Source organism: Podarcis filfolensis (genome assembly GCF_964270895.1).
Source record: "Podarcis filfolensis genome assembly, chromosome: 16".
Taxonomy (NCBI): Eukaryota; Metazoa; Chordata; class Lepidosauria; order Squamata; family Lacertidae; genus Podarcis; species Podarcis filfolensis.
Genome location: NC_139620.1, coordinates 23,116,363 through 23,141,182, shown reverse-complemented (window position 1 = coordinate 23,141,182; position 24,820 = coordinate 23,116,363). Strand labels below are relative to the sequence as shown.

The 24,820-nt window shown below is 47.9% G+C and overlaps 1 protein-coding gene across 2 annotated transcripts; it reads right to left on the bottom strand.

Moving 5' to 3' along the window:
• THOC5 (THO complex subunit 5) lies at window positions 1-24,260 on the bottom strand. 2 transcript variants are annotated; one of them, XM_083590125.1, is made up of 20 exons: window positions 24,170-24,260; window positions 22,439-22,553; window positions 21,424-21,567; window positions 19,660-19,773; window positions 18,412-18,509; window positions 17,825-17,971; window positions 16,391-16,505; window positions 15,225-15,357; window positions 14,827-14,904; window positions 13,283-13,323; window positions 11,843-11,942; window positions 11,016-11,124; window positions 7,579-7,680; window positions 7,387-7,483; window positions 6,301-6,415; window positions 4,743-4,846; window positions 3,164-3,251; window positions 2,321-2,436; window positions 1,906-2,096; window positions 1-281 (listed from the first exon to the last, which is right to left on the bottom strand). In XM_083590125.1, the coding sequence occupies exons 2-20, from the start codon at window positions 22,532-22,534 to the stop codon at window positions 218-220; spliced, it is 2,052 nt and encodes a 683-aa protein (XP_083446251.1). In that variant the 5' UTR covers window positions 22,535-22,553; window positions 24,170-24,260; the 3' UTR covers window positions 1-217. The 2 variants fall into 2 exon arrangements, with proteins under 2 accessions (XP_083446251.1, XP_083446252.1); XM_083590126.1 differs by having other exon boundaries at window positions 23,924-24,174.
• Window positions 24,261-24,820: the final 560 nt, after the last annotated feature.

Below are 24,820 nucleotides of genomic sequence, written 5' to 3'. Positions count from 1 at the left end.
TTGTAAAAGCACACACTCAATTTAATATTTTAAAACAATCCCCGCTACAGATAGAATGGAATGGATAAAACCAGAGGTGGGCAGAAATCTCTGGTGAAAGTCGTCGGCAGGATGAAGCTGAAACTGTGCCAACCAAGAATCCCAGAGGGCAACACTTCTCCTCTCTCTTTCTCCTTGCATCGAGCTGCCTGGAGGGAGGATCCCAGCTGCAGAGGAGTCAGCGATGGCTGAAGAAACCCTGAGGATGGTTGAACTTGAAGGGCTTCATCCGACTGGGGCCCCTAAGAAAGAAGAGAGACTCCTGAATATCAACAGCTATTGCAGGACAGCTCTTCTCATCAAATGCTTTCAAAAAATCTGTGGATCCTATATCAGGATCGTGATGAAAGGGCCTTTTAGAAAGTCACGCTAGTACCTTTGTAGAGATCTGCTGGATGTAACAGAGGAAGATAATCAAGAATTTTACCTGAACAACTTAGGTCCAGGGTACCTCAGGGATTGCCTGAGCCCTCATGAAAGTCTCCTTTCAAACAACCAGTACAGAACCAGGAAACTCCACAACATTCACTGATCACACCAGCTGCCCACAGATACCTGACCTCCACATTCTCCTTTTTATTTGAGCAGATTTACGCACACTTCTGCCTTTGTGAAAAGAAACAAAAATACTGCGGCCTCTGGCTGTCTCACAGCATACACTTCCTTGCTCCTTTCGACTGCCTTTGTTAAAGCACAGAGGACCTTGAAAGGAGGCAGGCAGAAACCCAGTCGCGTTGTGGGTGCAAAAATCAGAAAGCGCCATGGCAGGAGATGAAAAACAGGAGACAGCTCCCAGAAGGCACTGGAGATGAGATGAAAGCGCCAAAATCCAGGGGAATGAACAGCTTCCTGCTAGAGATAGAGCTCATTCTTCCTCCCCGCTGGAACAGGAAGAGGCAAGATGAGCCCTCTAGAAGCATGAGTAGAAGTGCCAAGTAAGGCTCATAGCTGTACAAGGCGGGAAAAGATAAAGGGCGGTGAGGGAAGGAAGAGACAGCAGGAACAAGGTGTGCCAAAAATTTTGATTGGTGGGGAGGGGATAGAGAGAAAAACAAAGCCCCATGTAGGTCACAGCCAGTTAAAAGAAAACCACAGCTTTCTGCACAAGGTGCACAATGAAGCCGTCTTGTATGGAAGCTGCCAATCTACCTCAGTAGTGTCTACACTGACTGGCAACAGCTCTCCAGTGTTTCAGGCATTAAGTTGCTCACTCACAGCTACGGAGGTTCTTTCACCTGGAGCCTGGCCAAAACCTGGGCATCTTCTGAAAGCGCACAATGCCCCCCCCCACAGTCTGGCTACTCTGCTTTAGAGGTGCCACAGTACAAGTGTCAGGGACTGTGCTGAGGAGGGCTGCACTGAGGAAGAATGGTGGGAGTCACCCCCTTCCCCTGATCCTGAATCTCCCCAAGAGCAGGAGGACAATATAGATTTGGAACAGGCGTTTGCAGAGGGGCATAGTTCAGAAGGCAGAAGCTTGGAAATACTGGATGAGGAACAGCTAGGAGAAGAAACACTGGGAGAGAGTTAACAGATCCACAGTTTCTGGACAGCATTCACTCCCCCCCCCCTTCTCCAAAGACATGGAGAGCTTAGAAAGTGTTAGAACACAAAGCGTAGAGGGTACAAGCTCAGATTACAAGACGTAGGAGTGACGTAGATTAATAGGGACGGAAGGGGGGGAGTGACACTTAATTGGGAGCACCGTCATTTCTAGGAGACGTGTTCTTTTCTCTCTCACTGTGATTATTAAAGAATCTAACTGGTAAGACTTCCTTTCATTTGATCTTCTTATTTACTGCCATGGGGGAGGAAGCAGATTTCCCAAAGTTGGACAATGAGACACACACATGCCCTGCTCCTTACCTGACGAGGCGCAGACACATTTTCTCCTGCGGAAACTCCTTGGGCCCCTCCACACTGTTGTCGTGGGTCTCCGTCTCAAGGTAGACATCCAGGACGACGCACAAGCGCTGCAGCTGGTTGGTCAGGAGCTGGTAGCCTGGCTTGGGACCGTACAGTTCTTTGTAGTAAACAGAGACCTCGCTCTCCATGGCCTGAAGAGAATCAGAGAAGGGACAGAGAAGGAGAAGTTGAAAAGGGGTCCCTCGGAGATTGCCCAGCCATGTCCTGTATCAGGGATGGGGAACCTGCGACTCCCCAGATGGAACTCCCATCATCCCTGATCATTGACCATGCAAGCTGGGTCTGATGGGAGTTGGTGAGCCATAGGCTCCCTGGCTGAGAGTCCTCTTCCCTGGGTTTGGGCCCAGCAGCGTACCCGGATGTTGTCGTCGTTGCTGCTGGTTTTCTCCCCTTTCCAGTTCAGGCACAGGCTGAAGATGGGAGGCATGGAGGAGTAGCCTGGATTCAGCACCACCGCTACCTGCAGCTTGGCTAATCACAGAAGGGAAGGGAATGGAATGTCATCATAATTATTATTATTACATCTGAAGGCTGTAAGTTCAGGGAAGTTTTTAATGTGTGACATTTTAGTGTATTTTTGGTCCTTGTTGGAAGCCGCCCAGAGTGGCCAGGGAAACCCAGCCAGATGGGCGGGGTACAAATAATAAATCATCATCATCATGGAATGGTCAAAATTTCTAGCCCCTCTTGGTTTATGAGTAAACACCAAAAAATGAAGGCATGCACAATGAACCTTGCCACTGAACAAAGGTAACCCACAGCTTTACTTGTCGTTCTCTTGGCCTCGATCACCAAGCGGCCCCTGGAAAACTGCACACAAGGGAATGCAGCCCCCAGAATGAAAACAGTGGCTTCCAGCAACTGTTAATCTGAAGTATTACTGCCTCCAACCGTGGAGACAGAGCACAGCCATTGTGGATATGCTCTGCCCCTGCGGCTGGAGGCAAATACGTTTCTGAATACCAGCTACAAGAAACCACAGGAGGGGATAGGGGTCTCGTGCTCAAATCCTGCTTGTGGGTTTCCCGCAGGCAATCTGGTTGGCTGCTGTTGAGAACAGGATGATGGTGAACTAGGTGGGCTGCTGCCCTGACCCAGCAGGGCTCTTGTGACTCTTATGGTCCACACCTCTGCTGACAGCCATGCCTTCTTCTCAAGCCTGCTTGCGGTGGGGAAACACAGGAGAAAGAGAACCCACCTGTTCCTCTTTCTATCAGGGCCATGTAGTACAGGTGTGTGTCCTCAGCCAAACCGGCCTCGACGACATCTTTTGTGTAGGACAGCTCCTGCAGTGGGAAGAGGGAGAAGCGGGCGGTGAGCTGGGTCTACAGAGATAGGGACGCTGCGTATCCACACACAATGAAGTCTCTTTACAACACAAGCACAGATCAGACGGCTCAGATCGACACGCAGTGCAGAAAACCGGCAGCTGAGGCCAGCGGTGTGAGATGGAAAAGCAAGAATAAGCATTCCACTTCCAAAAACTTATTGCTTCATTAAAATAGTAATAATCTGTCAGGCTTCAGGGAATCTGATCCCCCTCCCTCATGGCAGGCTGCCAGTAATGGAAAGACAAGAAGCTCTTACCAAGGTATTTTATTCAATATTCAGAGGGAGCCGTACAAATGCCGTCTCTCGGATAATGGCGTTGCTCCGAGTAAAGTCCCACCCCATCCGTCTCTGCTATTATACGCCATCCCTGCACTGGCTGATCTGTGCTTTCTGCCTCTGAGCTTTCTGTTCTCCTACTCTCAATGCCTGCCGGGTTCGGGGAGAGGGGTGGTGGTCTGGAATGCTTTCTAATGACACCGAGTCTGTCAGCTGTCTCTCCCCTGGTGGTGCTGCTTCTTCTTCCTGCTCCTCTTCTAATATTCCTAGCTTCTCCTCTCTACATCCTCTGAACTGTGACCTTCTGCAAACCACTGCTGTAAACCTATACTGTCTCCCTCTTCTCTGGGAATTGCAGGAGGAAGAGGGGGCAGTCTCCACCATTCCTCCTCAGTCCAGTCCCTGACATAATGATAACAATACAGTGGTACCTCTGGTTACATACTTAATTCGTTCCAGAGGTCCGTTCTTAACCTGAAACTGTTCTTAACCTGAATCACCACTTTAGCTAATGGGGCCTCCTGCTGCCACCACGCCGCCTGAGTACGATTTCTGTTCTCATCCTGAAGCAAAGTTCTTAACCTGAAGCACTATTTCTGGGTTAGCGGAGCCTGTAACCTGAAGCGTATGTAACCCGAGGTACCACTGTATAACACGCCCCCATGTATAAGACGCTCCCTATTTGGGGGGACTCAATTTTAAGAAAAGTGGGGGGAGTATTCCCCATAGTTGTTGAGGTACTATTTCTGGGTTAGTGGAGTCTGTAACCTAAAGCGTCTGTAACCTGAAGCGTATATAACCCGAGGTACCACTGTAATAGATACAATACCAACCAAACTGAGCAAAGCTGTAATTGGCTCTTCCTCTACATGGCTATTCTTAAGCAGCATGCACACATATATGATTTTCAAGCAAAGCAGGAAGCACTCTCAGATGTAGCATTCAAACAACATTAAATGGGCTTTTCTGATCCCCTCCCTCCCAGCTCAAATCAAGTATTTCAGGGCAGCCTTTCCCCACCCAGTGGTTTTGGACTACACTCCATCCAGCACAGCTGTTCTTGGCCTCAGCTCCCCATCAAGTCCCAGACAGTCCAGAACAGCTGGCGGGCACCAGATTGGGGGAGGCTGGTTTAGCAGGCCAGTTCTTTCTCACAAGACTCCACTTACCAGGTAATCCTCATACGTGAGCGCTGTCCACTTCACCAACCGCGACACAATCTTTGCCGGAAAGAGATGCTGGCACTCGCTGGAGACCGGCAGAATGCCATGCTCTGAAGCCCAAGATGGGGGAAAAAAAGAACATAAATATGATCCAAGAGAGTCCCCTTTCCCTAGCAAGGTCAACGTGTTATGTTCAGAAGTGGTAGCTCGAAGGGCAAATCTGGCCGCTGGACAATTGTGGCTTTAGGTTCCTGTCATATATGGTTAAGCCAAAAAGGTTCTAAACCTCTGAAGGCTCAAAAGAGTTCTGACAGGTAACAGCTGGTGATAGGACCAACATGCTGATGAGTGATAAATTAGCACAAAGCTTGCTCCATTGGAGATGGAAGTGGAAAAAACAGAGAGGTGCTTGGAAGCTGCAAAGGCAGTGTTTGACCAAGATTGTCTCAGTCAGTGACAAGCAGAAGATGTACTGCAGGATCCCTCGGCCAATTCCCAGTGAGCCGCTGAATATCTGTTGGTTGCTAGGACTCTTGCCAAGAATGCTGGGTTAGGGAGATTGTGGTCTGATCCCACAAAGGAGATAGGACTGTGGGAACTGGCCGGTCAATTCCCGTAGCTTGGTGAGCCCGATATGGACCTTGCGCTAGCCACCCACTTTTAGACCTTTTTCTTTAGAGAGGTTCAGTGTTCGCCCCATTCTACTCAGTGCTCTGAAGATTCCATTGTCCTGACAACGTTTCGATGGATAGCTGATAATTGTCAATCACACCCGGGACACCTATTTGGACACATGGAACTGTGTATATTAATTTATATGTTCAAGTCAAGATCGGTGGGATATTTTAACAGTCTATGAAGCTGTCTGTGTTTCCTTTCCCCTTCTATTGTAGCTTCAAAACTTTACAATTTTGGAGAAAGTCAGTGGGGAGAATGTGTGGAAGGGATGCAATCTGGATGAACCCCCTCTACACCATCTCCCTGCCAAAAATTGCCTCTCAAAGCTTTTTTTAATGTTCCCCCCCCCCAAAGGAGCTACTACAGCAGCTTCCAGGGGGTGATTTTTGTCAAGGAAACAGGCATGGGGAGAATAATTACTTAAAATTCCCCCACTGTCCATGCCATTGCCATGGGGCTCCCACAGCTGCTTGTTCCTAATTGAAGAAATTTAGCTGCTTCTAAGCAAGCAAAAATGCTTTTTAAGTTAGATGTAGTTAGGCCTGGAGGTAGCAGATTTGCATCTGGGAGGCTGCCACCTCGGATTACAGGTGGGGGGGGGGGTCCCATGATGTGATTCTCCATACAAAATAAAAATCCCTGCACCCAGAAAACTAGCAGTGTCAGAGGAAATGGGACTCTAGCTACATCTTCCTGACATGCTAGGTTTTCCTGTGCAGGGATTATTTGTTTGTTGTATGAAGGAACATTCCGCCTCACTTTGTAAGTTGGGGCTGAAATGTGTCCCAGGCCTGAGGGTGAGGGGCATCTGATGCTCAGAGTGTGTGTGATTGGTGGAATCCAGAGTGTCACTACTGGGGGAAGCAGCAGGGCAGCTGGGATTTACCAAGGGAAGCAAACTGCTTGTGTAGAGCAAGGCGGGACTCCAGCCTCATCTTGAGCAATTTCATGGTCCTCTCCATGTGGCTAGCACTCAGCGAGTTATCGGCAATCACAGGATTCTGCAAATGGGATAAAGGCAAAAGTGGTGTTACCTCCACACCACTGAAGAGCCAGGAAACTGGGCAGGCTTGACCAGGTTGGATTCTCTCGCAGCTGCAACCTGTTTCCTTGCACAGCCTCATCTGAGATGAAAAAGCCGAGATCCTGACATCATCCAGATTCCTCTGTGCACAACATTAAAACTCGTCCTTATGCTGACAGACGAGAGAATGGTGGATAAAGTCATAGAAGCGATCATCTAGCCCAATCCCTGTCCCATATGGGGATTGAACCTGCAACCTTGGTGTCATCAGCAACATGTTCTAATCAGCTGAGCTATCCTAAGGATACTTGCTGAGTCCTCCTTCCACTGCCCTGGGACTCTGCTCTTATGGTTTGGAACCACCTAAACATGCACAAACTTACACACACACACACACACACACACACACTTCCATAAGAAGAGCCATGCTGGATCAGACCAATGGCCCATCTAGTCAGGCACCCTGCCATGGGCATAGCCGGGGGGGTGCAGCTGCTCCCCCTAAAACAAGTAAATAAATAAAAATACTTAACTGTCCAATTGCGTCTCAGATAACTCAGTTCTGTCCCCACCCAACATAAAACCTGACACACCTAAGATAAATCCTGGCTATGCCCATGCATCCTGCTCTCACCATGGCCAACCAGATGCCCCAATAGGAGGCCTGTAAGCAGGATCCGAGTAAAAGAGCTCTCTCCCCTCCTTGCAGTTTCCAGCAACTGGTGTTTGGAAGCATTACTGCCTCCAGCTGCAGAGGCAGAGTGCAGCCATCACAGCTAGTAGCCATGTCCCCCATAAACCCCTCAGTGCATCTTCATTCACCTGCCCGCAAGCAAATGCTCACTCCGTTTGCAATTTGGAGAGCCTGGTCCAGCAGTGCCGGCAAAGGCTGCCTATCGAGATTTGGGCTGCGTCTTCCCCATTGTTCAGAGGCAGCTCTGCACCTACCTGGGGCTGATCCTTGGGGAAATGCAGGCCCCCCAACTTCTGCACCCACAGGTAAGGGTGTCCCAGTTCTGCAACGTAGTCACTCAGGGACACGATCCTGGAAGACACAAGGAGGGAAGGAGGGAGGGCGCAGGTGAGAAGCCATGAAGGAGAGGCCTACAAGGCAAGCACCTCTGTCCATTACCAGCTTACCCGACTTTATCAAACTGGAACTGGTTGGCGGGGTTTGGAGTCCTCTTTCCGTGATCTCCAGGATACAGGCAGCTCAGGAGGGTGTCGGGGCACAGCAAGTCTCTAGAAAGAAATAGGAACAAGGGATGTGAAATTCAGGATCTTCTTTGTTGGAAGATCCAGCAAAGATAGGAAAAAGTCATTCTTCACACAGCAGAGTTGAACTACGGAACTTGCTCCCGCCGGAGGAAGCAACAGCCGCCAACCTTAGGTGGTGTTAAAAGAGGATTGGGCAAATTCAAGGAGGAGGGGCAAGGCTATTGATCACTACTAACCACTATGAGCAGGCTCTGCCTCCATGGTCGGAGGCAGCAATACTTCTGAATACCAGGTTCTGGGAACCACAGGAGGGGGAGGCCACTGTGAGAACAGGATGCTGGACTAGATGGGCTCTTGTGCGACTGTGTTTCATTTCTATCTAAGTCAGATCTGCCAAAGAAAAATCTCCCCGTATGAACGACTCTAAGATTCTGTGCAAGTTTACTTCTGCTGCGTTGCCATGGGAATTCCGCAGGAGATCTGCAGGGACCTCTGTTGTGTGTGTCTGTGTTCTCCTCCCCTCACCCACTGGAACATTCTGACGTCGCTCAGATCTTTTGAAACTCCATTTTGCATCCATTCCTGTCGTCTGCGCTGTCCCCCTTTCTAAATGGGCCACAGACTGTCATCTTGCAGTGATGACTCTAGAGTTGTATGCAGGCATACTCTGCATTCTCTTCAGATCATATAAATCTTCCCCTCCCCTTTTAGAGTTGAATGCAGGCAGTCCCCACAGCTCCCACCCTTTCTCTCAAATGCTGCCGACAGAAGTAAACGGGTTCTCTGATCAGCAGCAGATTAGACTGAAAAGTCACATTAAACACAGTTAATGAGGGCAACCAAGAACCCTGTGTTTAGGCAGGAGCACAATCAGATCATAGCATTCGTAGTTATCAGCGACTTTAAGAATCAGGGTAGTTAGCCAAGCAGGAAGTCAGGTTACTGAAGGCTGCCACCGGGAATTAACAGCAGAAGTGTCCAAGGATGAATAATTGCACTGGCACATATACACCCCCCAACATCACCTCCTCTTTTTCCACTATTAAAACTGCCTTAATTGGGAGTGTGTGTGTGTGTGTGTGTGTGTGTGCGCGCGTGCAATAAACAAAGGTTTAAGTGATGCTCTGCCGAACGTCTCAGCTTTAACTAAAGTTAATGTTAGACACGTGTGAAGCAGGCTACTGCAGGGGAAAGAGCAAGTTGCTTTTCCCAAGCCTATTTTGGCAGCTGTGCTTCCAAGCCAGATTTCCACGCACACCCCAACACACACAACTCCAAAGGGATTAAAAGCTCCACTCCCTGAGGTGAGGTAACTCACAGAGCAGAAGAGGGAAGGGAGAGGAATAGGAGGAAGCAGTCTCAGCAGAGAAAGAGACTCAGCGACCATGCACAGGGAGAGGAAGCGATTAGTCTGCTAGAGAGTAATTAAATGAGACAGGGAGACGAGATGCGATCAGCCCCTAATTTATCCTCGCCAACTCAACAGAGCACCAGAGACACATAGGTCCATTTGTTGGTTTTTTCCCTGCTATCTGACCCATAGGAATGCTCCTCTCTCATCAGGCTCCTCCCTGTCTCGCTGCCAAGATAAATTAAGAGATCAGAGACAGATCTTGTCTTTTCCGCTAAAGTCTCTCCGCTCTTTAGGGGCGAACGAGGCCCAAGAGGGGATATATAACTGCAATGACTACAAGCGACATGCAAGTGACTCTGCAAACTTGTGTGCCCACAGTGCCCCCTGGTGCAACTCGATTGCAGTGCCCATCTTTTGCGCTGCCCCAAACAACGTATTGCAGTGTAAGGCAGAAAGCCAAATTCTGCCCAGTTAGATGGGAAAGTTCAGGTTGGGGAATTTTTAGGCCTGAGGTTCTGGCTGATTGTGGTTTAACGGGAGGCCCACCGCTCCGTTACACAGATCAGAAGACTCAGATCTTCAGTATCTGAGAACAGCAGCTGACAAATCCTGTTCTCTGTTACTCCAGAATAATTCTTCAAATTTGTGGCACCGTTAAAATTCGCACTTGTGTATACTAACTGACTCCAAATGCAGGACAGCAACTGTGCCTGCTTGTTTCAAGGTGCTGCCTTCTGTATAGTTAAGTGGACAATTTAACAAGACCCAAGGTTAACAAATGGTTTTGCCTGCGTAGAGCAAGAGATGTGAGTCTGTTGATACTTCTGCACTGTAACCTATATAGTGAGCACAGAGCATGGGTGCAGAACCCTTTTCGCTCCACAGGCCAAAACCGTATCTGCCACGCGGGGCCAAATGTGACAGGTGGGCGCAGCCCGAAACATGTCAAAATACCATAAGTACATAAGAGTCTGCTGTTCTCACAGTGGCCCACCAGATACCTGTGGGAAACCTGCAAACAGGATTGGAAACACAAGAGCACTCTCTCCTCCTGTGGTTTCCAACAGCTGGTGTTCAGAAGCAATTATGCCTTCAAGGGAGGAGGCAGAACACGGCCAATGTGATTGGTTGCCATGGATAGCCCTCTCCTCCATGAATTTGCCTAATCCTGTTTTAAAGACATCTAGGTTTGTGGTCATCGCTGCCTCCTGTGGCAGAGAGTTCCATGGTTTCAGCCCAATCTGGAAGGTAAAATCTCTCTGTGTGCGTGTAAAAAGGGGGGCGGGAAGGGGAAGGAGGCTTGCAAAAGCTTTTCCCCTCTCTCCCTTTAAGGTCTGGGGACTTAAAAGTAAAGCGAGGGAGAGATTTGCAAGTCTTCCTCTGTGTTGGCTTAGTTCAGTTCTCATAAGGAAAAGAAATTCCTAGGCTCAGAAGTTCTCTGTCCTGCAAAGAACACAGGAAGTGACTGGCTGCTTGATCAGGCCAAAGGGGCTCCTGTTCTCAGAGTGGCCAACCAGATGGCTCTTTTGGGAACCCCACAGGTAGGAGCTGTGTAGTGACCCTCAGCATACTGCCCCCAACAGTGAAGGGAGAACACAGCCACCTTTTCTACCTGGCTCTGGTTGGCAGATCTTCCGGTTCTAGTAGATCCAAATTGCCAACTGTCTGCCCACCCCAATCAAGATGGACCAACAACCTAAGTCAGGTTAACATTGCTTCTCGAGTCCCAAAATGAGGTACCTCTTTGCCAGGTGCTGCAGGAAAAGGGTACGCAGAAAACACTCACAAACTTTCCACGTCTCAGAACGACTGCACTGGAATCTCTCCTTTTTCTTCGGGGGTTAAAAAACAACAACCCACCGGGCAAAGTAGAATTCTGCCAGAAGCCACAACAGCAGGTTTGCTTGCCAACACCCCATGAAATAATTTCCCAGCTGATCCCACCCTCAACACCTGGGATCCATCAGCGACAGCCTGTCCCCTTGCCACCCCCTGCGAAGCTCACCCGGCACTGATGGGCATGGACATCTCCGCAGCTGCCGTCACCTTGGCTTTCGTCGTCATGACGTTGAGGTTCATCAGATAGTAGAAGGTGAGGAGGAGGAGGCTGCCATCTGCAATGACACAGCCAATGCCAGGGGTTTAGGAAGGGAGAAGGCAATTTGTCGAGCAGGGAAGGTGCAGAGAGAGAAAGGAGAGAGCGACAACTTCCAGTTGTGTTTAAACCACTGTGAGAGGATGGGGGTCAGTGAACTGCTCCCTTACCTGTTGGAACTCACTAGCTATAATACATGGAGAACCTCAGGCTTGTGGGCTGAATATGGCCCACCAGGACTCTCTACCTGTCTGGCCCTCGGGGCTCTCCCTCTCCTAAGCCACACCCCTTCTCCACATGCAGTGCCCCTCCCTGGCCCTACTTCATACCCTCCTTGGGCGCTCTTTCGCCTGGTTGTAAATATGTCCTTGATAATGCTTCTCGCTTGCCGTTCTCCATCCAAAGAAATGTGTACAAAAATGCATGGGAAGAGAGCATGTATTTAAAACCCATGTTTTAGTGAAAGTAACATGCAAAACTTCCTCTTGAGGCAAAGTTGCTTGAATATTAGGAGAAAGGCGCAGGGAAACAATTACACTTTTTGTGTGAAAGTGTGTTGTGTGTGATCAAAAAATCGCAAGCTGCTGAGGAGATGTCGGGGACCACCCTAAGACCGGAAAAACGAGCAACTAACTGATACAGAAATTGACATATTCATGCACCCCTAACTTCCAGAGAAGGGAAAGACCCCCAGTTTAGGGGCACCAACAGATGAGCCGCTTTGCTCTCTCACGTACCTTTGCATTTCAGGCTGACGGTGACGGACAGTGGGTGCCTCTTGAGCATTTCCTTCCGCTTGTCATCCAGCTGCACCCCTAAGGTTGGGCGGCGACGCTTCTAGAGTGGGGAAGGGAGAATCACAACACATTTCTGCCTCCTTTCCCCCAACGAGCTTCCCCCGCAAGTCTACACTTTGTTGTTGCACCCTGGGCTGCTGCTACCTGCCCTGCCCATGTGCTTTGAAGTGCAAGTGTGAGATGGGCAGCAGGAAGGAACAAGCACAGCCACCCACCCATCCCCACCACTAGGGTGGTCACTGGTACATCCCAATCTTTCCATTTTCCTTTCGAAGGGGCTGTTGCCCCATTCTGAATAAGCTCCGTTTCAAAATTCTAAATCCAACACCACAGAGGAAAGGAAGTGCTCACGAGGAACAAAGGAAGTCGCCCCATACAGAGTCAGACCATTGGGTCCATCTAGCTCAGGGGTAGGCAACCTAAGGCCCGGGGGCCGGATGCGGCCCAATCGCCTTCTCAATCCGGCCCGCGGATGTTCCGGGAATCAGCGTGTTTTTACATGAGTAGAATGTGTCCTGTTATTTAAAATGCATCTCTGGGTTATTTGTGGGGCCTGCCTGGGGTTTTTACATGAGCAGAATGTGTGCTCTTATTTAAAATGCATCTCTGGGTTATTTGTGGGGCATAGGAATTAGTTCATCTCCCCCCCCCCCAAAAAAAATATAGCCAGGTCCACCACATGGTCTGAGGGACAGTGGACCAGCCCACGGCTGAAAAAGGTTGCCAACCCCTGATCTAGCTCATTATCACCTACATGGACTGGCAGTGATTGTCTGCGGTTTTAGGTAGGGCTCTCTCACGCCCCTACCTGGAGATTCCAGGAATTGAAGTAGCAACCTTCTGCATGCAAGTCAGATGCTCCAACACTGAACTACAGCTCTTGAGTATACAAAGTCAGACCATCGGCCCATTTAGCTCAGTATTATCAGTGGTTCTCCAGGTTTTCAGACAGGGAGTCTTTTCCCAGCCTTATCTGGAGAGGCTGGGGATAGAATGTGAGACCTTCTGCAGGCAAAGTAGATGCTATACCACTGAGCTATGCCCCTTCCTGCAGCCCCTCCCAAGTGAGGAGGCCAGGGAGAGCCAAAAGGAAATGATAATGCAGATGACCGAAGGAGATGGTCTGTTGGTAAGTGCATCACCAAGTCCCAGTATGTCTGTTTCTCCTCACTTCGTTACATGGGAATGGCACACAGGAAAGGCCCTTCACTTATGATTTTTAATGGTGATGGGGTGGGTGAATGACAAGGCACATTAGACGTGAAAGAACAGGTCTAATGACACACAGCATACCAGTTTCAAGGCAGAAGGAGACATCTCCCCACAACATCCCTCCCCTCCCTGCAATTTCATAGCGCAGTGGGAAGGTGGAGCTCTTACCGTGGTCTGCTCCTCCTCGGCATCCGAGTCACTCTCATCATCTGTGAATCCAAATAAATGAATGCTAAGAGCCTGGCTGCATCAGGACAAAGACCTATTTAACCTAGCATTCTGTTCTCACAGTGCCCAACCAGATGCCTGTGGAAAGCAAACAAGTAGGACACAAGTGCAACAGATCCTTTAGTGATGGCCGCCAACTTGGATGGCTTTAAAAGGAAGGATCGCCTCTCCCCTTATGAACCAACACAGACCCTGCAATCAGCACTTGAGGTCCTCCTTCGTGTGCCTCCTCCACGAGAGGCCCAGGGGGCGGCACAAGAGAATGGGCCTTTTCTGTGGTGGCTCTCATCTTATAGAATGCTCTCCCCAGGGAGGCTTGCCTGGCCCTATTGTTACATATCTTTAGGCGCCAGGCAAAAGATTCCTCTTCTCCCAGGCCTTTGGCTGATTAAACAATCTGTGTCCTTTGTTTGTTATTATAGCATGCATTTTTGTGCTTTTTTATATTGTAAACCACCATGCCCTTCAGATGAAGGGTGATATAGAAATTTAATAAGAATAATAAATGCACGGAGAAAGAGGCTGTCGATGGCCACAAACCATGATGGCTATTTTTCACCTCTGCCAGCAGAGGAAGTACCATATTTTTCGCTCCGTAAGACGCAAAAACGTGGTTACAAAGCACGGGTCCACATGGATCCTCAGGATTTTTCCATTGGGCTACCCCAAACTCACTGTCAAATCACATGTCTGTGGCCGCAGCATGAACCACAAAAATCATACATCCACTGTTTCGTTCAGAATATTTTTTTTTCTTGTTTTCCTCCTCTAAAAACTAGGTGTGTCTTATGGAGCGAAAAATACGGTATGCCTCTGAATACCAGTTGCTGCACATAGGTCCACTATGTGGGCTTTGTGCTGGGGCAGCTGTTTCGCTACTGTGAAGACAGGATGTTGGATTAGGTGGGCCTTTGACCAGATCCAGGTCTTCTCTGATGCTCCAACAACGAAGCAGCAATGCCTCCCCAGTTATGGAGCATGTTTATCCAACTGCAGCCAGGGCACCCCATACAACGTCCAGCATAGACACGTTAACACTGTAGGACAGAATCTCCTAATTTCCTCTTTACAAGTTTAACAGTTTTTGTTAGCTTTGAGCTCAGTTTTAACATGCAAGCTGCCAGTGGGCCACCTGTATTTTGCAGCACTTGTCAGACTATGACTCCCCGTCAGTCTTGAACCTCAGGCGATGCTGGTGGGGGTTGATTGGAGTTGCAGGCTAGCAACTTTTGGAGGGCACCAGTCTGGGGCAGAACAACTTCTGTCAGACCCAGCCAGCATGGCAAATGGGGATGCCGGGAGTTGTAGCCAAAGAAGGCTGGTCTATGCCAACTGGCTGCTGCTCTCCAGGACATTTCCCAGCCCAGGTAAGTGGGAATCCTCTTGCTGGAGCTCCTGAACCTGAAATCCTATGGAAGCAAAGGACATGCTCAGCTGAAGAGCCATTCACAGCAAGTGAAGGCAGCTTATGGACCCACACTCACCCTGAGAGTCCTCTGGAGGTTTGCAGAGAGCTTTGGCTTCCTCCACGTTGCCTTCGATAGCCACAGCCAGCTTCTTGTCTGTGAAGGAGATGACACCATTAGCCACACCTCCCCAAATATGACTCCCACAAACTCCGTAAAGCTCGGAAGCAACAAGGTTCTCAAATGCAGATGCTTCATCAGGTTTTGGGCAGCTCTGCTCTCTCTCTGTGTGTGTCTCTCTCTCATTCTTCCCCAACCCTGCAGACTCAGGGGAGCCAGGGATCAGATTAAGGGTGGAGGCGGGGAACACACCAATGTGTCAGTCTTCAGATAATGTCACGCTTTCTGCAAGCAGCTGTGAAATTTGACACCTCTGCTCCCCTTCAAAGCTCAGCTACCTTGAAATAATAACTTACCACAGGCCTGGCCGTAGGCACTGGCTTGGACAAAGAGAACATAGAGGGGTGGCGGGAGATGCCTGGCTGTCTCATACTGCTTGTGAACCTGGTCAAAAGGCATGGAAAGGTACTCCTGGACAGGGAGCGAAGCCTGGTAGGAAAGAGGACCGACAGGGGGGAAAATGGGGGTTATAATTCTGTGGTTTGGGCAGTGACCCATGAGAACAGGTTGACACCAAAATGCCCCCAAAGATGCTGTTTTTATTACGTTACGTTGTCAGTACGTGCCCTTTCATTATTAGGTATATTATGTTTTGATGCACAGGGGGCAGGAACCTGTCACCCAGGGGCCGCATGTGACAGAGCGGAATGTGGGAGAGAATGTGCAGAAACTGAGCTTCTGTACAAAGCAGGGAAATTACATATGTTGCCCCACCCATTTTTGCTTTGGCCCCACCCACCACTGGCGTGTGAAACGTCTGGTGGCTCCAACAACCTCAGGAGGCCTGCAGCTTAGCCAACCCTGTTATAAATAATAATACTAATTGCAGTACAGTGGTACCTTGGGTTAAGTACTTAATTCGTTCTGGAGGTCCGTTCTTAACCTGAAACTTTTCTTAACCTGAAGCACCACTTTAGCTAATGAGGCCTCCAGCTGCTGTCGCGCCACCGCCACACGATTTCTGTTCTCATCCTGAAGCAAAGTTCTTAACCCGAGGTACTATTTCTGGGTTAGCAGAGTCTGTAACCTGAAGCGTATGTGACCTGAAGTGTATGTAACATGAGGTACCACTGCAGTAGTAAAATAACCAGCATACTGAAGGAGAGGGAAAGGAAACGGTCTGCGTCATAGTCAGTGGGGCTTGCGATAAAAGTCCCACCCAGAATCTGTTCTTACTGAAAACCGCTCATATATATTCAGGTTTTCTTTTTCCGCAGCAGGGATGGGAATCTGTGGCCCTCCAGAGGCTGCAGGACTCCCAACCCCCCAGCCAAGCATGGCCAATAGCTGAGAATGATGGGAGATGTAGTCCAGCAACATCCCGCACTAGCTCTGTAATCGATGGCTTGGTTCTGTATTGAAGGCCATCTCCCATGCTGCACCAACAGGGTATGCGGGTTTCTTAACCTCCTGCTGAGAACTCCTAAAGCAATTCTTTTTAAAAGCCTGACCCACAGCATACCTGCATGATGCTGTTGAGCCGAGGCTGGAGGTTACTGAGGTACTCCTTCTTCACTTCTATCTCTTTCAGGATCTTCTCTTTGTTCGCCAGACTTTCTTTGTACTTCTCTGCCAGCCTGCACGTAAGAGATTCACAGTTACAAACAAGTGACAATGTGTCCAGAGAAAGTAGAGGAGGCAGAAGGGGGAGACAAAGTCTGGGAACACAGAAAGCTGCCTTATAGTGACTCAGATCGACGGTCCATCTAGTTCAGTATTGACTACACCGAATGGCAGTGGCTTCCAGAATTTCAGGATGGGATCTCTACCTGGAGGACTGAACCTGGGGCCTTCTGTATTCAGGGTGCTTGAACTATCAAAAGAAGCTGAAATTATCCATCTGGCAGGGGGCGCTCCAGGGTTTCATGCAAACGGCTCTCACAGCCCTACCTAGAGATGCTGGGGAACTGACTAGGATCATCTGCATGCAGAGCAGAAGCTCTACCACTGACATTTCAGTCCTTCTTCCTCAAGTCCTCCTCTCGTAATATTTATAAACTTGGAACACTGTGGGACCACTCTTCTAGATTCCCAGGTCTGTTCATTTTCTGGCAGTCTTTAAAATGCAGGGTCCCCTACCCCTGCAAGCATGCCAACATCGCAGACTGTCTTGCCAGAGTGGTATATGCTCAGGTTATCTCCTGCTTGGACTACTGCAATGTGCTCTATGTGGGGCTACCTTTGAAGGTGACCCAGAAACTACAACTAATCCAGAATACAGCAACTAGACGGGTGACCAGGAGCGGCTGCTGAGACCATATAACACTGGTCCTAAGCACTGGGATCTTCACTGGCTCCCAGTACGTTTCCGAGCACAATTCAAAGTGTTGGTGCTGACCTTTAAAGTCCTAAACGGCCTCGGTCCTGTATACCTGAAGAAGCATCTTCACCCCCATTGTTCAGCCCGGACACTGAGGTCCAGCTCCGAGGGCCTTCTGGTGGTTCCCTCACTGTGAGAAATGAGGTTACAGGGAACCAGGAAGAGGGCCTTCTTGGTAGTGGTGCCCGCCCTGTGGAATGCCCTACCATCAGATGTCAAGGAAAGAAACAATTATCTGACTTTTAGAAGACATCTAAAAGCAGCCCTGTTTAGGGAAGTTTTTAATGTTTGATGTTTTATCACATTATTATTATTATTATTATTATTATTATTATTATTATTATTCTGTGAGCCACCCAGAGTGACTGGGGAAACCCAGCCAGGTGGGCAGGGTATAAACAAATTATTATTATTATTATTGTTATTATTATTATTATTATTAGGGCTGCAATCACTGTTGGCTCTCACTGCCTGAGTTCACTATTAGAAGGACCGATACTGCAGAGCAGAAGGAAAGGGCGGAGAACCATAAGTTTGCTGAAAGCCACCTAGCAGCTGCTGGGCTTTCCTACTCACCGCTTGCGCTGCTCCAGCTCCCAGTCGAGGCGGGAGAGCGTCTGCTGGTGGGGATCAGCGAGCGTAATCTCCGGCTTGCTGATTTCTGCAGGGGCCTCCTTGTAAAACTCCTCCACGCTCACCAGCTCAATCTCCTCATGCTTGGACCTGAAGGAAGGGGACAAAGAGAAAGATAAATAAGTGGGGGCAAGGGAGGGATCTTCCTCTATACCCAAGGTCATGTGTAGCCCAAGGACCGCAAGACTGAGCTAGCTGCAGTTCAGTGGCAGCTCTCAAGTTGGGCCTTGGAATGGGCTTATCAAAGCTGTGCAGACCAACTAGATAAGGCTAACTTACAGTTCAAACTTCTCAAAAGCTATTTTTTAAATATTTTTTTTTTGCAAGTGGCCAGGCTTGTAATAATGAGATACTGGAAGAACTTGGAGGCTGCATCTTTGACAAAAAGGATGGTCAACAGCACTTGAGGTGAAAAAAAGTACTAACAAAATAAAACTGGCACAAGGTTTGAAGCCTCATTAATCTACTACTGGCTAACTTTTGGGGGCCTCTCCACCCTCCAATCACATCCTATTTTTTAAACTACTTACTTAAACTCCAGGCATTTTGTGATCTCCTTCTGCAGGTGCATGACTTCGTACAGCAGGTTTTGAAGCTGCAGGTGATAAGCATCCACTTTCTGCTTTGCCTGTTAACACAGAGCACACAGCGAAATCATTACAAGGCAGGGCAGTGAAAAATCAAGTTGGTGTGGCTGAGATGCACGGCTGGTGATGCGACCTCAAAAGAAGTGGCAAGTTGGTGAAACTGAACTGAGGAAGATTTACATTGGGGTAGGGAGCCTTTTTCAGTCCCCAGGGCCATATTCTCATGTGGGCAACCTTCCAGAGGTCACCTGCCAATGGTGGGCAGGGCCAGAGGCAAAAGTGGGTGGAGCAACAAATGCAAATTTTATTTTGTATAGTAGGCTGGTTTCTACACACACTCAACACACCTTTCTCTGTCTTCCATCCAGGCATACAAGAGGCATGATCAGAGTTTGAGGACACATTCCATTCCATCACTCAGGGGAGGGAAGTAAGGTCTGGGAGAGGCAAAGCTCAGGAGGGTATGTGGCCTGGGGAGAGTCCTGAAGGGCTACTTTTGGCCCTGAGTCTGATGTCCCCCACCCCTGATTTACATATGCAAAGCATGTTGTTGTTGTTTAGTCGTTTAGTCGTGTCCGACTCTTCGTGACCCCATGGACCAGAGCACGCCAGGCAAAGCATACAAAACAACAAATTTCGTTTTACCCCATGGGGAAGTGTGTTTTAAGAAAACACAGAAAACCATGTTGTGGAAAACAGTGTTGCGTATCAATACCAGTACAATCTCACTTCTTTTTAAAGAAAATATGTTAGCTCCATCAGTCAAAATAATGGGTATTCTCCTATCTATGTCGTCCTCACTTGGATTTGAATGTTCAGCCCAACACACAAGTGGGAGTGAAAGGGTGGTGTGACAAAAAAAAATCTTAAAATTTGCTATCTTGTAATGTATAGGTTTTATTATTATTATTATTATTATTATCATCATCATCATCACCATTATTATTAATTCCCCGCCATTCGCCCTCAGGTCCAAGAGTGGGTTGCAACATAAAACAGTTTAAAACAACAGACAATCACAAAAATAAGGTGGGTCTGAAAAATCTTCCCTAGAACTGCCTTGTATGAGAGTACGTGTCCAACGAGGGGGAGGGTTTTAAGATGTGGAGGAAGCTTCGGTGCTATTGCATCTAATGATCTGACCATCCAAGATCCTGTAACCCTACCCTGGTTCTCTGGACTCAACCATACCTCGTGGGTTTGATCCCTTCCCTTCTTTAACCGGATGTGAGCCAAACGGTTGAGTTTCTTCAGGGTCATGAAGTGGACGCAGCTCTGGATGCGACGCTCCTCAATCTCGGAAGCCTGAAAGGCAGAGAGTGGGGAAAAAGAGGAAGCTGATTAGGACAGTCCTTAATTTTCTTACCTTTATATCCCGCCTTCCTTACACCATCATGGAACCCAAGGTGGTTTCTGTGAGGTTTCCCGGTCTTCATCCATCTAGGCACTGCCCCAAACCTGCCTAGCTTCAGCAAGGTGGGAGTCTCATGTGCCTTCAGACCACAGCCCAGGACCCAATTGTGTACCTAACTCCTCTGCCCCCTAAATCTGCCAGGTTTATCCTTTCCTCTTTCAAATATCTAAATTTTGCTCTGCTATGATAAAATGGGCACAAGATGTTGGACATAACATTATGTTTGCTGACTGGGAAAAGTTATGGACCACAGGTATGAAATTTACGGCATGTAATGCCTTAAGAGAATATTATGAAAATGATTTACAGGTGGTACATGACACCAGTCAAGCTTGCAAAAATATACCATTTGCCCGATAATAAGTGTTGGAAATGTAAAGAAAATGAAGGTACATTCTTTCACCTTTGGTGGACATGCCCAAGGATTAAGGCTTTCTGGGAGATGATCTATAATGAAATGAAAAAGGTATTTAAATATACCTTTCTGAAGAAACCAGAGGCCTTTCTCCTGGGCATGGTCGGCCAATTGGTGTTAAAGAAGGATAGAACTTTCTTTATGTATGCAACAACAGCAGCAAGAATACTTATCGCAAAGTATTGGAAGACACAAGATCTACCCACCTGGGAAGAATGGCAAATGAAAGTGATGGACTACATGGAACTGGCGGAAATGACTGGCAGAATCCGAGACCAGGGAGAAGAGTCGGTAGAAGAAGATTGGAAGAAATTTAAAGACTACTTACAGAAACACTGTAAAATTAAGGAATGCTAGAGGGATGCTGGAATGAAGTTATGTGGTTTTAGCAATAATGTCATAAAGGAGTATGTAAAAATGGATTGATAACAGTTGAAAATGTAAGGCTATAATATATTAAGATAAAATATTAAGATTAAAGTAAAAAGGGTAAGGATTTGCTGAAACAACTATTGAACTAGAATACAAAAAAGGGAGGTATGAGGAGGTCAAGGAAATAAGTAAATGAAAGATAAGAAATGGAAATACTGATTTGTTTTTTAATTGTTTTTTCTTTTATTGTTCTGTATTTTGTATGATTTTTGTTTCTTTTTATTTTTTCTTTTTCTTTTTTCTATTTTGTAATATCTTTGAAACTTTAATAAATATTATTTGAAAAAACAACAACAAACATCTAAATTTTGCTAGGGTTTATCTACACCCCCCCCAGCCCCCGGTCACATTAGAATGCCTTGACAGGGGTGGGGAAAATATTTTTTAGCCAGAGGGTTGGATTCCCTTCCTGGGGCTACATGCCCATAGTTGGCAGGGTTACAGGCAAATGTGAGTGGAGTGGCTAATGTAGTTTTACCCTTGTACATTAAACTTTTTTCTGCTCACACCCACACACTCCTCTCTCTACCTGCCATGAGGGCACACAAAAGTCAATTTCAGAGTTGAAGGAGACATCCCAGCCAGCCAAAAACACCTGAAGAAAGGCTAGTGGAGTGTGTGCGTGGTTGGGGAGAGCCTAAGGGCCACACAGATAGGTCGGGGAGGCACATATGGTTCCCCACTCCTGCCTTACACTGTCTTTGTTGCCTTTGCTCTTCAGCTCCTGGATTTCCGCCATAAGCCTCTGGAGGTCCTGGCAGGTCTCTTTATAAAGTTCGTAATCTTTGCTGGGGTCCCGCAGGTCCATCTCAGCCTCTTCGCTGTAATATTTGGCATCCTGCGAATGGAAACAGAGAGGAAAGCTAGACTCTTTGAAGTTCTCTTCTCTTCAGAAGGGAAGGGATGGCATATCATACAAAGGGCTCTCTGTAGCATCTCTGGTCACTCTTGAAAGCAGAATATAAAGGTAGGCAAAAATGATCCTGGCACTGCAAACTCCATCATCACCCTTCCAGTTTATCTTGTTTCTGAGACCATGCCGCATTAAAGCTCAAGGAGAAAGTAAGTTTAAGTTTGAGTACATCCTTCCACAGCCTAAGAGGGAAAGCTCCAGGTGAGGACACCGGCTAAGCATTTCTCAGCACCCCCTCTGAGAATCTGTTTTCAAAGACAGGAGAGGTAGCGATACACTAGGGGCATCACAGCATCCTAGTTGCTAAAAGGCTCCTTCAGATGGTTACTTGGGAGTTATATTAATTTTGAAGCAGTAAAAAATGTTAAATTATGCCCACAAACCTGCAGCACACAAGCCTGCTACACACCAAGAATGGAATTTGATGAAGATATAATTCTCTAGGTCTGGAAACATCTGTCCATTTTGGCAGGCAGCAAAACCAGGGGGCTTGACTGAACCCCAGGCAGATTCCTATGCGTGTTTGGTGGGCTGTGTTAAGGCTCTTTGAGTCACAAATTGGGCAGGCTTGCTCTGAGACTCCCTCCCCCTTTTATTCCTGACACACTTTACAGTAAATGGCCACAACTTTGAGTTCACCAGGACATAATCAGTTACTAGTCAAAACCTGGCAGTTAAAATACAGTAACCCCAAGGGCTAGTCTAGAGCGTCTTTTACAGACATACCTCCATACTGCTCGGCTTTTCCAAACAGCATCTAAAAAGCCCACAGGTAACTCTGTTACAATGAAACTACCTGATCAGTGTCTGGCCGGCCCCTCTTGCCTTCCGATGGGCCTCCATCTGTCCGGATGACCTTCGGCTTCCGTTTCTTACTGGAGTCTGACGACATTTTCTTAAAACATGAGAATCTGAAAACCCATGAAAAGGGGGCAGGGGGATCAGTTAATCTCAAGTAAAATCTACTTTCATATCAATCATTCTCCAAGGCAATGTGGAAAGTGTGCCTGTGACTACCAAAGGACGATTCCTTTATTATTTTAAATCACCCAGAACCGTTCAGATTTACCCCTGGACATAAAAAATATGCTGAAAGAGAGGTGACTGCAGGAAAGGTCATTCTGCATAGAACATCGTAACAGGAGATCAACACCATATAATATAGGAACCGGGTCTTCAGCATGGTGGTCCTTACCCTTTCAAATCCCCACCCCTGATGCCTCCCTTGTTTTCTTTTTGGCACTTACTGAAGAGTTTCCTCATCCAACAAGCCATCTAAAGTGGGACTTTTTATCCCAGTCGCTACATGTACCAAATTCAAAGGTGTTTTTTTTTGTATACAATAAACACTCTATGTTGCACTTAACTCTTTGGGCTCCTTTAGGAGGAAGGGAGGATAAAGAAATTTGATCAATAAAACAAATGAGTCCCAGGCCTCATTACCTTTCAACCACAATGGCAACTTTTAAAATACAATTAATTTGTATTTCATAATGTTGTTGTTTTTTTAAAAAAAATGTTGTTAGCCGACTTGAACCCCTACAGCTTGGTAGAAAAGCGGGATAGGTAAAGGTAAAGGGACCCCTGACCATTAGGTCCAGTCATGACCAACTCTGGGGTTGCAGCGCTCATCTCGCTTGACTGGCCGAGGGAGCCGGCGTACAGCTTCCGGGTCATGTGGCCAGCATGACTAAGCCGCTTCTGGTGAACCAGAGAAGCGAACAGAAACGCTGTTTACCTTCCTGCCGGAACAGTACCTACTTGTCTACTTGCACTTCATGCTTTCGAACTGCTAGGTGGGCAGGAGCAGGGACTGAGCAACGGGAGCTCACCCCGTCGCGGGGATTCGAACCACTGACCTTCTGATCGGCAAGTCCTAGGCTCTGTGGTTTAACCCACAGCGCCACCCGCGTCCCTTATATACATTAAATAACGGCAATTGACAACAATAATACAGTGGTACCTCGGGTTAAGAACTTAATTCATTCTGGAGGTCCGTTCTTAACCTGAAACTGTTCTTAACCGGAGACACCACTTTAACTAATGGGGCCTCCCGCTGCCGCCGCTGCGCAATTTCTGTTCTCAACCTGAAGCAAAGTTCTTAACCTGAGGTACTATTTCTAGGTTAGCGGAGTCTGTAACCTGAAGCGTCTTTAACCTGAAGCGTCTGTAACCCGAGGTACCACTGTAATGACCCTCTTCCCTCCCCATTCTTGTTCACTATAAGAGAATAATGCTTAGAGACCCTTGGATGTTTGCATATGCCCAGAGGGGCTCTCACCTGCAGCAGCCGCCACAAGTACCAAGAGGCTGAGCCCTTGCCCAGAAAACGAATACCTCCCGGGGCTAAAAGCCCCCCCCCCCACCGAATTCTCCTCGCCCTCCCCGCCTCCTGATCTGATTTGGAGAGGGAGGGGGTATTAGCAGCGGCAACCCCACCCTCAGAGGGCAGAAGGGAAGAAAGAGGGAAGCCGTTAACCGACGGTCACGCGCCCTCCCCTCCCCCCTCCCGCCATCCGGCTCTCACCGATTGATCCTCCTTCTTCCACAAAGCCTCAGAGCCCAACCGGAAGCACCGAACCGGAAGCGCGGGCAAAGCAAGCCGGCCGCCGGCGAAAGGACTAGAGCGTCGGCACAGGTTTCCCCCGCCCTCTTCCGCCCCCTCGTGGCGCCTCGCGGATGCTTACAGGAAAGGAGGGAGTAGCTCCTTCTGCTGTTTTTTCTCCATCCCCGCTTTTCCACTCCTGCCCCCGCTTCTTGAAAAATAAATTTTTTTTATTTCACGTTTATATTTTTCCTGTTGTATAATTATTTAATAATAAGCATTGCTGTTATGGATTGAAGTTTCTCTGCTTTATATAACAATCTTACCACCACGCTGCCGGATTTGCTTATAAGCTAAGCAAGCTGTGGCTTAAGGCCCCACTCTCTTGGGGGCCCCCAAAAATTTAAAGGACAAAAAACATGGATGTGCATTTCCAAAATATAAGATGAAAAATAAAAGCTATATACAGCAACAGTGTTTTGTGTTGTGTAGGCTGCTATGGTGCAAGTCGTGGGCCCCGCCTGCTAGCCTTCTCCCTAAAATATCACTGGTTTGCTCATATCTATATATAGAGGGCCTACATTCTGCGTGGACTATTATGTGCAAATGGCTTTAGATACCTATTAGATCCAT

What these genes read in the sequence shown, in the direction of transcription:
- THOC5 (XM_083590125.1), bottom strand. Translation starts at nt 22,534, where the DNA reads ATGTCGTCAGACTCCAGTAAGAAACGGAAGCCGAAGGTCATCCGGACA. An exon ending in CCGAGGAGGAGCAGACCACG is followed by an intron (nt 11,943 to 13,282) that starts GTAAGAGCTCCA and finishes TCCCCACTCTAG; the next exon opens with AAGCGTCGCCGCCCAACCTT. An exon ending in TCACGTATGAGGATTACCTG is followed by an intron (nt 3,252 to 4,742) that starts GTAAGTGGAGTC and finishes TTCCCACTGCAG; the next exon opens with GAGCTGTCCTACACAAAAGA.